General features: G+C 37.7%; 1 protein-coding gene across 3 annotated transcripts in view; it reads right to left on the bottom strand.

The window, feature by feature from the left end:
* Nucleotides 1-14874, bottom strand: part of sh3gl1b (SH3-domain GRB2-like 1b) — a 101331-nt gene extending 86457 nt beyond the window's left edge. For all 3 annotated transcript variants that reach the window (XM_039766977.1, XM_039766976.1, XM_039766975.1), the window contains exon 1: nucleotides 14832-14874. In XM_039766977.1, the coding sequence (XP_039622911.1) occupies nucleotides 14832-14846 (15 nt within the window). In that variant the 5' untranslated portion in view covers nucleotides 14847-14874. The remainder of the gene's footprint in view (nucleotides 1-14831) is intronic.
* Between the last annotated feature and the right edge of the window lie 203 nt (nucleotides 14875-15077).

Consider the following 15077-nt stretch of genomic DNA (forward strand, 5'->3'; position numbering starts at 1 on the left):
GGCTGTATTAGCTCAAAAGGGTGCTTCTACTAAATACTGAGCAAAGGGTCTGAATACTTAGGACCATGTGATATTTCAGTTTTTCTTTTTTAATAAATCTGCAACAATTTCAAAAATTCTTTTTTTTGTTTGTCAATATGGGGTGCTGTGTGTACATTAATGAGGGAAAAAATTAATTTAAACGATTTAAGCAAATGGCTGCAATATAACAAAGAGTGAAAAATTGAAGGGGGTCTGAATACTTTCCATACCCACTGTACCTCAGCGGTTCCTTCAACATGTGAATTGTCTGTATTGAGTTGTTCATAGCTGACCCTATTTTGCAAAACACCAGTTCTTACAGTATACAGGGATGGATTCCCCAACTCTTAAAGATAGCGTTTGTGTTTCTTTTTACACAGGACACAAAAATGAACTGGGGATACACCAGCAGATGACATCAGAAAAGATGCCAATGAAACCAAAACAAGCAGCAGCCACTATCGTGTGAATTTGCTCACTTTCCTTAATTCAGTACAGTTGTATGACTGATTCACCTGCTTAAATTTAAAGAGAAAATAGGCAACCACGGAAGAGACAGTTCAAGAAAACAAGACAGGTCAACAAAACAGGAAGCCAGCAATTATTACTGTTTTATGTAATACATAATAGTTGGAAGATTATTTACAACTCTGCTCAAAGCAAAGTACACAAATTGAAAGCAAACTTGCACACTACTCTATATTTGATATCATGTGTGTTTTTTTTCTTTTTTTTAAACATTATCTGTTTTATTGTGTCCATATATCCATGATCACTGTCTCACTCCTATCCCTGTAACCATTCATTTGCAATGCACAGATACAATCTCATATGTATTGTTTCCTAAAGTTTAGAGTACTAGGGTGTTGTACCGTGTTAGCCATTATAAATGTAGAGAAAAGCCAAGCAAAATGACACAGGCAGCCTGAAGATGGGGCCTGAGTTGCCTCGAAAGCTTGCATATTGTAATCTTTTTAGTTAGCCAATAAAAGGTGTCATTTTTTTTTTACTTTTCTCTAAAGTTTAGAGAAATTAATTACTGTATATACTCGTGTTTACGTTCTCCCGTGGATAAGTCTTGATTTTACCGTATAATTTCAGGTATTTTATAATGTCGGTCATATAAGTCGAATGTGGAAAACTCACGCTACTGGTCCAAGAGATTATGATATGCTAACGGCCACCTGAGAGAGTAATCACTGAGCACACTACCTTATTTTTTCGTACGTATTGTGCCTACGTGACCACACGGTAATACCTGAACTATTCCGAAGCGACGTTTGCACCGTTTTGTGTTTTTTGGATCTCACACCTTCATAGATGCTCATTTATCGTAAGAGCATCTCTTATCTACCATGAAGCATTCGATCTGCAGAAAATATGAAGCTGGTTTTAAATTAAACGTTGTTGAAGTAGCAAAAGAAATTGGTAACTGTGCTGCTATAACAAAATTCAATGTGTCTGAGAAACTGGTGAGAGACTGGAGGAGGCAAGAAGATGTAAAAAAAAATTAAATAAATAAATATATAAGTCGTATTTTTTGAACAGGTATAAGTCGGGGTCTGATTTTATGATCGATTTTTCGGGTTTCAAGAACTGACTTATACGCGAGTATATACGGTATCTTTATTGGCTGATTTAGGAATCGGTTAAAAAGAAGAATACACGTGTACAGTTTTACACATTATTGTTAATCAACAATAAGTACTTATTTGTAGTCTTTTATTCCACCCAATTTCATGTCAATCGCTTCATTAAAATTGAACCTATTGTGTAATTGGACAGTCTTCTCTAGATCTGTCTGCGGTCTTGGAGATTAATAACTGCATTTGTAACTATTTGAATTCAGATAGACAAACAGTGATGCCAAGGCTATTATAGCTACAAAGTCTTCCAACCGCCTACATTTCAATTCACTTCCTTGTTAAGTATTTTAAGTTGCTTATTGTTTTTTAAATTATGCAGAAGGCAATTAACTGTGACAAGCAGATAACAGATACTCAGCTAAAGGTCATTTTAAACCTCTATTTGTGTCCATCATTATGCAGCCAATTCACAGAAGTTTAAAATAAAAACAGAAAGGCGGAGAAGTCAGGATGGAAATACAGCAAACAATCAGAGCTACAAGGAGGAGAACATTTAATAAGTTGCAGTTTCTGCAGACACAATCAATAGAACAGGTTAAAGTTTTTTGCAATATGCAACACAGGAAAAATGTGATTCTTATATCCATGTTTCCAACAGGCTAGTAACTGCAGTACAATCCCAAAAACAGACAAATTCAGACAACAAAGACAAGTAATGCATAAAAAAAATGAAATATAAATTCAGACAATACATAATGTGTAAAAAACACACATTTAGATACGCTTATGCGATTATATTGTTAAGGAATTTTTAATCTGTTAATTCGTTTTTTTATTTACATTTTTTTCCCAAAAAATATGCATTACAAAAGAAGTGTAATAAGACAAATGTTGGCAAAATTGTGAAAGCTAAAACGTTTGTTCAATCAAAATATGATCAATTCCAAACATCACAGAAATAATTAATATCTGTAATAATACGCTACACTAAAAGCCCAACTCTCACCTGAAACAGAGGGCTAATTAGTAATAGTAAGCGGCCCAAAAATACAATAAGAGCACAGCAGAGACTGGCAGGAGCTCAGCAGACGTATTTAAGAATGACATTAATGAATTCTTACAACATTCTAAAGAAGTTCTGCACAGTTCCATGCAATAAAAAAAGTGATTTGTTTTCTAGCTTTGGATAAAATACCATTTCCCAATTGAGTTATGAAGGGCACATTCGGATTCTTCCAATTGAGCTAAATTTGTCAACATGATAACAATGCAGTGCAGGAAATCACAGTGAGTTTATCACCGAATAGTCTAATCCCGCCTGAAATAACTCTGAATAGTGCTCTAAGAGGATTTACGTTTATCGCACATCCTTTACTTGAGATAACGTTTTTAATTTTAATAAAGTTAACTACAGTCGTGGCCAAAAGTTTTGAGAATGACACAATTATTACATTTTCACAATGTCTGCTGCCTCACCTTTAATGATAGCAATTTGCATATAATCCAGAATGTTATGAAGAGTGATCAGATGAATTGAAATTAATTGCAAAGTCCCTCTTTGCCATGAAAATGAACTTTATCCCAAAAAACCCATTTCCACTGCATGTCAGCCCTGCCACAAAAGGACCGTTATTGCTTTGCACAAAAAGAGCTTCACAGGAATGGAAATTGCTGCTAGTAAGACTGCACCTAAATCAACCATTTATCGGATCATCAAGAACTTCAAGGAGAGAGGTTTAATTGTTGTGAAGAAGGCTTCAGGGTGCCAAGAAAGTCCAGCAAGTGCTAGGACCATCTCCTAAAGTTGATTCATCTGCGAGCACCACCAGTGCAGAGCTTGCTCAGGAATGGCAGCAGGCAGGTGGAAGTGCATCTGCACGCACAGTGAGGCAAAGACTTTTGGAGGATGGCCTGGTGATTGTCAAGAAGGGCAACAAAGAAGCCAAGGAAAACATCAAGGACAGAATGATTTTTGGCAAAAGGTATAGGGATTGGACTGCTCAGGACTGGGTAAAGTCATTTTCTATGATGAATCCACTTTCTGGCCATAAAAAATAAAAGGTGAGCGCCATCATCAGTCATGTGTCATGCCAACAGTAAAGCATCCTGAGACCATTCATGTGTGGGGTTGCTTCTTAGCCAAGGGAGTGCAGGGCTCACTCACAATTCTGCCTAAGAACACAGCCATGAATAAAGAATGGGACCAAAACATCCTCCAAAAGTAAAGAGCAGTTTGGTGACTAACAGCGCCTTTTCCAGCATGATGGAGCACCGGGCCATAAGGCAAAAGTGATAACTAAGTGGCTTGGGGAACTTAACATCAAAAATTTGGGTCCATGGCCAGGAAACTCCCACGGAGAACTTATGGTCAATCCATAAGAGGCGGGTGGACAAATAAAAACCTGCCAATTCGGACAAACTCCAAGCATTGATGATGCAAGAATGGGCTACCATCAGTCAGGATTTGGCCCAGAAGTTGATGGACATCATGCCAGGGCGAATTGCAGAGGTCTTGAAAAAGAAAGAAGGGCTAACACTGCAAATATTGACTCTTTGCATAAACTTAATTGTCAATAAAAGCCTTTGAAACTTATGAAATGCTTGTAATTATACTTCAGTTTTAAATAGAAACATTGGACAAAAAGATCTAAAAACGCTGAAGCAGCAAACTTGTGTCATTCTCAAAACGCTCGCCACGACTGTAGACAAAGTTTTTTTGCCCAAAAAGTCTTTAATTTTGGAGCGTCTAAAACATTTGCTAGAGTGGCGCTGCAGCTAATCAGCATCATTCTAGGGTACAATCCCCAATATATTTAACTTCATTTTAATTTGGAAAGTGTGTCCAGTCTACAATTTTCAGCCATAGTACTGAGAGTTTTGCACAGATTGATTATTCTTGAAATTCTTTCATAACTGAAACAATAATTTTCATAAGTCTGATCATCCACCTGAAGCTAAGCGTGTTCAGGCTCAGCCAGTATCTGGATGGGAGAACATCTAGGAGAAGCTTGGGTTGCTGCTGTAAGAGGTGTTGGCGAGGCCAGCTGGGTGCACTTTCCCAGTGGTCTGAATGTGGATCCCAATACAGTAGTGCAGTGATGGGGGACATTGTGCTGTAAAAATGGTGCCATCCTTTGGATGAGATATAAAACCGAGGTCCTGGCTCTCTGTGGTCATAAAAGATCCTGGGGAATCTTTCATAAACAGAAGGGTGTAACCCAATGTCCAGGCTAATTTGCCCTTCATGGTCTACTCATTTTGACTCCCTAATCATCCTGTCTGGTTCTCTCTCTCTCACCACTTCACCACCTAATAACTAATGTGTGGTGAGTGTACTGGCGCAAAAAAAAAAAAAAAAGATGCCATTGCATCATCCCAGTGGATGCTACACATTAGTGGTATCTGAAGTGGCTCCCCACTCACTATGAAAAGCACTATATGAATGTAAAGAATAATTGTTTGTGTTACTATTTGGTATGGGGGAAAACCCAACAGTCCAACCTCTCACACAGACCTCCTCTGCCAAGACCACGACCGATTACCAAAGCTTTAATAAATCCAGATTTACATGTAGCAAAACATTGATATTTCACAAAACACATTAAACTTAACATTACAGGGCCGAGGGGAGGAGGAAGCGTGACATCAGGAGTGGGGAGCCAGGTGGGGCCCTCCTCATACTCCTGTTTCACTACTACATGGACGGAGCCACAGGGCACGGCTAGTTTCTGATATAACAGAAGGCAACAGTGAATAAAGCAAATGATGTCAAAAAGTCCATGAAAAAAAAAATCTCACATTTACTAACGTTGTATAATTCACACGTCAATTCGTCCAGTCATATGCTCACAACGTTCCAAACACATGCATTTTCACTAAATATTCTTAAATAAACCACTTCCAGAAAACAAAAACGGAACATGCTCAGACATGACTGAGCATTTGATCTGAAGACCCACCTCTGCGCCTCATTCATTGGTCTGGAATCCAGACCAGTAGCAGTTTATTCATTGGCCAGCATTGCGTATCACGTGATATCAACAAAAAGTTCAAGAAAACCGAGTAAAAACGTCATCATGAAGAGAATCAGCTTCATACTTGTGTGTATCTGAGCAGCTTCAGCATGCAATGCAGTTGGTCAACTCAGCCATGCAGGTTCACAGACTGCTGCTAAATAATGCCACAGTAGTACAGTAAAGGCTAGGAATATAAATGCAACTAAAGGAATTGGATCTATGATTCAAATTCTTGTATGTGTTTACTTACAAGAGTGCTTTTGGGAGGTGGTTTGTTTAAACAACGATCTATTATTTCCACTCTAAAACTTCACTTCACTCCCACAAAATCAATCAAGGCATGAGCTGGCAGAAGTTTGTGCACGTCGGTGGGGGGATGGAATAGCCGGCTGCTTGCAGCCTGATTTTTAATCAGCACATTTAGATGACAAAAGACGCTGGTGGAGAGCTGTGAACGATTTTAAGAAGAGATTTAAGGTGGGACGGATTTACGAGTTGTTTCGTAGGCTCTTGTAATTCTAGTGTTAATAATAATTTAGTAAAAATACGTGTGTTTGGGATGTTGTAAGCATATGAGTGGACAAATTGACAAGTGGATCATATGACAAAAGTAATTCAAGCCTTTTCATGGTCTTTTTCAATATTATTTACTGTTGTCATGTGTATTATTATCAGGGACTTTGCTATCTCCGGTCTCCATGAAAACATGAGATTAAAACTTTTTCTCAGCCAACACTACAAAGTACACGGCATAACTAACATAAAAAATGTTTCCGGGAGGAGTATTCCTTTAACGTAACTTTAGGTTATACAGAATACTACATATTTAGTGATCCCAACGACCATACAGACAGAGATTTTGGCAAGCAATAGTTTGAGTCCTGGCATGCCCTACATTAAAAAAAGAAGTTTTAAAGTATGATTTGATTAACAGTAGTATTACCAAAGCCTACGAAAAGACTCATAAATCCGGCCCACCTTAAATCCCTTCGCACCTCTCTATCAGTGTCTTTTGTCTTGGAAATGTGCCGATCAAGACAAGCAGCAAGCAGCCTACTATTCTATCCCCCCCACCGCTGCAGAATGGGCACAAACTTCTGCCTTGATTATCAGGGAGTGAAGTGCTGGAGTTTTAGAATGGAAATAATAGATTGTTATTTGGAACACATGCATTTCATGTGTGTTCCATTTCTACAATAATCATTAAAACAGAAACATTTTTCATATTTTAGTAATAAATGACAAAATGTAGACATAAACCATGTAATGTGTGAAGCCTGAAGTCCATAGATCAAATAAACACTTTCACAAAAGGTTCAAGTATAATGCAACAGCTTCCCTGGCGCAGTGGTAAGAATTGCTGACTTGTAATCAATGAAATGCATGTGTTCTAAATAACGATCAATTTCAATTCTAAAACTGCAGCACTTAACTCCCAGATAATCAAAGTTGGAACTGGGAGAACTTTGTGCCCGTTCATGGCGGTGGGGGGATGGAATAGTAGGCTGCTTGTCTTGATTGGCACATTTACAAGACAAAAGACACTGACGGAGAGGTGCGAAGGGATTTAAGGTGGGCCGGATTTACGATTTTTTTTTTGTAGGCTTTGGTAATTCTAGTGTTAAAAATGTTAAGTTGTCCAGCTGGCATAGGTCTTTTCAAGAAACAATTTATATCGGCTCGCTGTACCTGTAAACTGTGAAGAAAGGATTGGCAGATAAGAGAATCAATCCATCTGAGGTGTCAACTCTCATGGGAAAACAAACCTCTCCATTTACACACCTGACACTTCCCTTCACTATACTGCACACCCTATATGTCAACAGCAGCAGGAAAGAAACACGAGAGCAGTAGGCCACTAACCATGTGACAAAAGAATACTATCTGAAGCTAGCATATCACACACAACACTAACCAGTAGGCAAACACAGCAGAGCACAGCAGCAGAGGTGCACAAGGAAATAACAAAAACAAATGAAATGTGTTTTTATTTAAATACTAAATTCACTACAAAACCTTTGCAAAATGTTAATAATCTACAAGTCTCCAGGATAGACAAATGGCCTCCAAAACCTCTGCAGATCTTGTTTTCTCTTAATTGTTTTTAATTTGTTTTCTCCAGCTTAACCAGAATTTTTTTTCTGCTTTTCTGTACTTCAGGACATTTCACCAGACTCATCTTTAGAGGCTTTGAATATGATATTGTACATAAGAACTATACTTGAATTTCACCTTGGGATTAATAAAGTATCTATTTTACTTTTCTGCTAATTATACGGTATATCTGTAAGCCCATATTGTGTTTTTTTTTATACTTATTCATTATTATTCTTGCCTAGTCTAAACTTGTTTTTTCTTTTCTTGTAACTATTTCTTTCAAATCATGTAAAACATTTCTATCTACATTCTGTGTATGAAATTATGATATAGAAATAAATGTTGTTTTGTCGTGAACCAACAGATGACCAGCTAAGTCCAGGCCTAAAATTCCAAGTAATTTCACTCCAATCAGTTTCTTCATTAGAAGCCAATCTGTGTTGTTAATTAACCATCTCATTTAATTCGATGGGTTGTTGGTGCTCATTCTGCCACAGCAGACATTTCCAAAACAGATTTTTGTATTTCCAAAGGGCACCATCAAAATGTTTTGTGGACACGAGCACATCAACATTACTAAGAACTTCAGCTTTCTGTATTTTCAAATACTGTATGATGGAAATGGGTTAGCTGGTCATGCTTTGGACCATTTTGTATGTCATGGGGCTGAGTTTTAAATAACAAGTTAATTATAGTTAAAGTAAAAGAAGTTAATTAATAGCAAAAACTGGCCACGAATTAAAACTACAGTTAGAATGAAAATCTGCAGCCATGGCAGCCCTGCAGGATCTGAGCTGGACACCCTTATTATACAGTTAGGTCCATAAGTATTTGAACAGTGATAGAATTGTCATTATTTTGGCACTATGCACCACTCTGTGGTGGGTTATGTAGGCATAAAATATGGAAATTGTGTCATTGTTCATGTAACTGTATACTACTGCACCAGGAGATATTGCTTGGCATGGTGTAGCAGGTATCCCTGCCATTTTACACCAATTTTGAATTTCCCCATGGGATTAATAACGTTTATCTAATCAACTCTAACAAAGAGTCTGCTTTTTTAACTTGTATGGATTAGCTCTGGAATTCCCATTTCCTTAAACAGTAGGGAAAAACAAACGTCTATCACATGCACCAACCCAGTGTAAGTAAGAGTGGGTCTGTGTGCCTTGTCACACCCACCCAAGAAAGGTTTCAGCCTTGCACCATTTACACCTCTTATAAACTGAGAGAGAGAGATAAGTGGATAAATAGTGAGTTTTATCAACTTTAACTTGAGTCATCATTTACTGGTCCATGGAAGAGTTGAGAAGGGTACAAAAAATGAAAAAGAACTGGAATAGCAATCCAATCGTTTCATTCTCAATCATTATTCCTTATATCAATTGTTAAGCAAAGTCAGGGTGAACAGTACTTTGTTTTGGAGGCAGGGTTTCAAAGATTCTCACTTTGAATGCAGAGGTAATACCAACAAACCAAACACTAGCATATACATTGACTGGACGACCTTAAAAATAAAAAGGAATTTATGGTATGGGGGAGTGTGAGGGCTTGTATGCGTGTGTACGTGCAAACGGGTCCGGCCTCCTACCAACTGCTGCCTGAATAGGCTATGGATGCCAGTTAAACTACACTGGGCTGAGAATTTTAAATTATCATCATCATCTTATTTACTTATTTGAGCTTCTGTAATAACATCATCAACAACATTTATTTCGATAGCACGTTTTCATTCAAATGATGTAGCTCAAAGTGAACAAGATGAACAAAGAAAAAAGAAAAATATACTTGGTATTGCCTAAAGTAAGGTCCGATGGCCAGGGAGGACAGAAAAAGCAAAAAACTAGTAGAACTACTGTACTTTATCTCCAAACTTCTGTCTTTTCTCACCCAAATAAAATCTCAGGATATATCTGTGATATAGGAGCATTTGACAACCTTTTGATAGCAATGGAACAATTTATATGATACAGTCATTACCCATTAGCTGTGAGATACACTAGAGATGGCAGGTACCAGCTCTCCTTCTGGTACCACAGTATTGTGTATATGTCCTAAGCCAGCCAAGAAAATATTTTTTAAAACTACTTCAAATACAGTTGAAATACAGAATAAAGATGAAGAATGTCTTGAATTTTAAAAACAAAATAGAATTGTAGCAGTGGTCCATTTTTCCATAAATAAAGTGCGATCCATCTATCATGACTAATAAAGCTTTTTTTCAGTTTCATGACTGCAGTTTAAATGCTGGTATTTTTTCTACAGGTTTGCAATTATTATGGTTATTGTTATTATAAAATCTTATGACAGTGCTGTGATGATGCGGATCCTGCTCTATGGTCCATCTTCCCTTTTGGGAGTCTCTCCAACCCAACACCGTCGATAATGTAACCAGATGAGCTGGTCTGATGGGGACAAATCAAACTGAGCAAGGAGATTGTGCAAAAGTGCCCAAGTGCTTTTATTTAAAAACAAAAAAAGTTTCCACAGTCTTCATGGAAAAAACTAAACAAGACTTGCATAGATGGTCAACCCTTCATCTCACACTAGCTGGAAGAATTAACGTTGTTAAGATGAATATTCTTCCTAAGCTTTTTTTTATTTCAAAACATCCCAATATACATTAATAAATCATTCCTTAAGCAATTAGATTCAACAATAACCTCATTTATTTGGAACTCAAAACATCCACGCATCAAAAGAGCGACCCTACAAAGACAAACGGCAGAAGGCGGCATGGCTCTACCTGACTTCCAGTTTTATTACTGGGCAGCAAATATACAGGCGATAAGAACCTGGACACAAATAGAAGAGCATACACAGGCTTGGACCGCAATAGAAGTAAAATCTTGTAGTACTTCTTTGTATTCCTTGCTCTGCACTCCAATAAACACACGTTATCGGCAATATACAAATAACCCAATTGTGCTCCACTCACTTAGAATCTGGAACCAATGTAGAAAGCATTTTAAGACGGAGAAGCTTCTATCTGTGGCACCTCTGCAAGAGAACCACCTCTTTCAACCTTCACAAACATATGCAGTTTTTAATATCTGGAAAAAATTTGGAATTAACTTGCTTAGAGATCTTTATATAGACAACGTCTTTGCATCCTATGAAAAATTACATTCCAAATTTAACATTCCAGTTACACATTTCTTTCACTATCTTCAAATCAGGAACTTTGTTAAACAGAACCTTCCAGATTTTCCTCATCTTGCACCCTCAACCATGCTGGAAAAATTATTGCTCAATTTCAAGGAGTTAAGACTCCATCTCTATAATATATAAAATCCTTTTACAATCCCTCCCTTTCAAAGATCCAAGAGTACACTGGGAAAAAGATCTCTCAATTAATATATCAGAAAAGGAGTGAAAAGTAGCAATGCAGAGAATTCACTCGAGCTCCATATGCGCAAAGCATACAATTATACAACTCAAAATTATATATCGAGCACATCTGTCTCGACTAAAACTCTCCAAAATGTTTCCAGGACATGATCCAACCTGCGAACGTTGCAACCAAGTCCCAGCCTCAACAGGTCACATGTTCTGGGCCTGCACCAAATTAACATTATTCTGGACAAAAATTTTTAATTACCTCTCAGACAGCCTTGGACTCACAGTCCCTCCTAACCCATTAACAGCTGTGTTTGGGGTTCTTCCAGAGGGGTTTAAAGTGGAGAAAGAGAAACAAATTGTGATGGCATTCACTACACTGTTGGCACGCAGACTCATTCTGATAAACTGGAAGAATCCAAACTCTCCTCTTTTAAGTCAGTGGGAAACCGATGTGTTATATTATTTGAAATTGGAAAAAATCAATTACTCAGTTAGAGGATCTGTACAGACCTTTTTCAAAACATGACAGGATCTAATCAGTAATATTTTAAAATAAGTTCATAAAGCACAGAGAATTTATTTATTTTTTTTTTTAAATTAGGTATGTTTACAAGCCTTAAATTTAACGTTATTTGGCTTGCTCTCTCTCTCAGGGTTGGGGATCGATCTGTTCTTAACTCAATTTTTCATTTTGTAAAATCTTGATTGCTTTGTATGGATTGTAATAAAATTAATAAAAATTAAAAAAAAAAAGTTTCCAAAATTTAAGTGCAGTGCATCAAATTTCCATAAATAAAATAATCCATAGATAGGCAAAAATCTAAATGTCTAAAACAAGGCTTAAACGAAAATTAAAGCCTGCAGCAGTTATTGGGGCCACACCAGCCAAACACAGCCCCTTCTCTGTCTCTCCAGTTGACCCAAGGTTTGCTCAGCTGAAGAAACTTCAGCAGTCGTGGTCCTCTCACTACCGACCCCGTCTTGGCTGCCTCTGCTGGCATCTACCGGACCGCTCGGGGTCGTTTGTCCTCCCATCTTCCTTCTCGCACATATACTCGTCCCTCAGATCTCACTCTTCCACACAGTCAATGGGCACAACCATTCCCTCAAACACTGATCCTTCGCTCCACACAGGAATCCGCTCTGACTGTTCTCTTTAAGGCTGGCTGGCTTCTTTGTCCACTCTCAATGCCCCAATGCCACACTCTCGGTCTGCAAACTTTTCTTCCCTTCCCCCCCCCACTTGCCTTGACCACCCCCCCAAAAAAAAACTCCTGTGCCGGCCCGTATTTATAAGGATCCTCAATCACGCACCACAGGAAGCCGATCAAGCAAATGAGAAAGATCGCGCCCTCACGTGCAGGTGCAGCGCACCACAATTACCTCATCAACTCCCTGCGGCTGAGCACACGTAGACATGGACATGGCTAAATGGATTATTTAAAAATTGGCCTTTCACTCAGGGCTGTGGACCCGATATACCACAAGTGCAGATTTTCACCATGCTGCTAAATATATGATGTAATTAATCTCTAATTGTCATTAGTGTTTAAAATGTACTTTTCCATCTACCAAAAAGAATAATTACAGCACACCTTTTCTGTTCTACTTTGAATTTTGTTCTCTATTACTTCTCTCTGTTTTCTTTCTACTTTATATGTATATTATGGTTTGTTTTTCTAAGCAGCTTTGGATAAAGGCATCTGCTAACTAAAGAGCAATCATCAAAGACAATAAAGAAAGTAAATCAAAAATGCTTAGGAAAGTAGTACTGGGAGGGAAGGAGGGTGTACCTCAGGCCTAGCCACATCCTAAGTAAACATTAAAATATGCTTACCAAAATCAAACATTGTTATTCATTCTGTCTGCCGTTTGTTATTGTGCGAACTTTAGAGATGAAGGGTGACTAGCCACAAACATGCATTTCAAACACAGTGCAATTCTTGCAGGACTGCTGGGCTCATGTCTCTTGATGGGTCACACACACTCTCTCATGCACCAGACACCACTGCACAGCTCTAATCCTGTGCTGCTTCACTCATATACCACACCCTACATTGTAAACCACTTTGCACCACAAAGTGTAAACCCAGGGTCAGTTATTTTCCAGTCTAGTATTTCATAATCTTAATTTTCAAATTAATTTAATCTGCAGTGGGTAGTGCTGTTCCCTTGAAGTTAGGAGGCCCGGGTTCGTTTCCCGGGTCCTCCCTGCGTAGAGTTTGCATGTTCAACCCATGTCTGCATGGGTTTCCTCCTACAGTCCAAAGACATGCAGGTTAGGTGCACTGGCGATTCTAAATTGTTCGTAGTGTGTGCTTGGTGTGTGTGTGTGTGTGTGTGTGTGCGCGCGCCCTACAGTGGGCTGACACCCTGCCCGGGGTTTGTTTCCTGCCTTGCGTCGTGTTGGCTGGGATTGGCTCCAACGGACCCCCGTGACCCTATAGTTAGGATATAACGGGTTGGATAATGGATGGATCAATCTAATTCAGGCATTTGGACTGGGGTGTTTGTATGGCTGAGCTAATCCAGACAACATTGGACAAGTCCTTGAAGGGCAGCAATTAAATGCATTCATTTATGCACCTACCCAATCCTCTCACATAGCCAAAAGAAAATTGGTAGTTAACATGCACTTTTTTCAGATGCAGGAGGAAAACTGAAGCACACCAATGGAAAAAAAAAGACATGAGGAGAAAGAGCAAACTCCATAGAAAGAGAGCCTGGATGTGGGACGCATAAGATGCAGCTTGTTAAAAAATGATAACTGTTTTGTACAGGAAGGCTTTTACTTTGCACCACTACCACAAAACATCAAGCCTTTAACTGTGCACTTAACCCACTTTACTAGGCAAAAGACCATTAGAACCATCTCATGCATAAACATAAAATAAAAACATCAAAGACCATACAAAGAGAACATCACTCTCTCACAATGTTTAGTACAGAAGCCAGGAAGAGGAGAAAAGCATCAAATGAAAAACTTAAAAAGAAACTTCTGCTCCAGAAGGAAATGAAAAAACAAAAAGAAAGCATGATGTGCCTCAGGGAGAATGCAAATATATCAGTGTGCACTGAATGTTACACATGTAGAAAATTCATTATTTGTTTGCCCTGGCATAACCAAAAAATTATGAAGAAATTACTCATTAGCACATATGCATACATTTTATATATACACACACACACAGACACAAACATACACATATTATATATGTAAAATGTATATATATATATATATATATATATATATATATATATATATATATATATATATATATATCACAAAACAAATTAAGATTTTCTATAAATATGTCAAAGTAAAAATCATGAAATGAGAATATAATATTTACTCTCTTACCAATTGGAGTATTGAAATTAAAAACCACGACTTTCTTGATATTTTAGTTTATATATATATTATATATATATATATATATTATATATATATATATATATATATATATATATTTACTAAAACTTCAGTAAAAACAATATTTGGAATTAACTTTATATCAATATTGCTCTGAATTTTGATTCCGTGTTTGGAGTTGCATTGTGACAACGCAACATATAACTGCCCGTGTGTGATTATCGTTTCTCTTTCTAATAAATAAACTGACTTTTTGGAATGTTTGTCCCTGTGATTTGTTAATTGTCATAGCAAAAGTTATTCTAACGGGAAACTGTAAATGTTTTAATATGAATGGCATATCAAGATCTCCTTTGGTGTCTAATGTTATCTGCAGAAGATATACTACATTACCCGTCTTGGATGCATCCTTTTTCCTACAGTAATTTGTGCAGTGGAAACCAAACAATGTTAATGACTGTAGATATTCTTCGGGATATTGTAAGTTGATGTTTTCATTTTCCACACCATCACCACCAACTGTTTCAGCATAGTCTATTGATACACAGAAAAACTGCTGTGTAACTGATCGACAATTTTCGCATTATTTCGTTTGACTTCATCGTTTCTCGGTGATAAGATTGCCAGTGTACTTATTTG

The sequence above is a fragment of the Polypterus senegalus genome, chromosome 10 (genome assembly GCF_016835505.1).
Source record: "Polypterus senegalus isolate Bchr_013 chromosome 10, ASM1683550v1, whole genome shotgun sequence".
Taxonomy (NCBI): Eukaryota; Metazoa; Chordata; class Cladistia; order Polypteriformes; family Polypteridae; genus Polypterus; species Polypterus senegalus.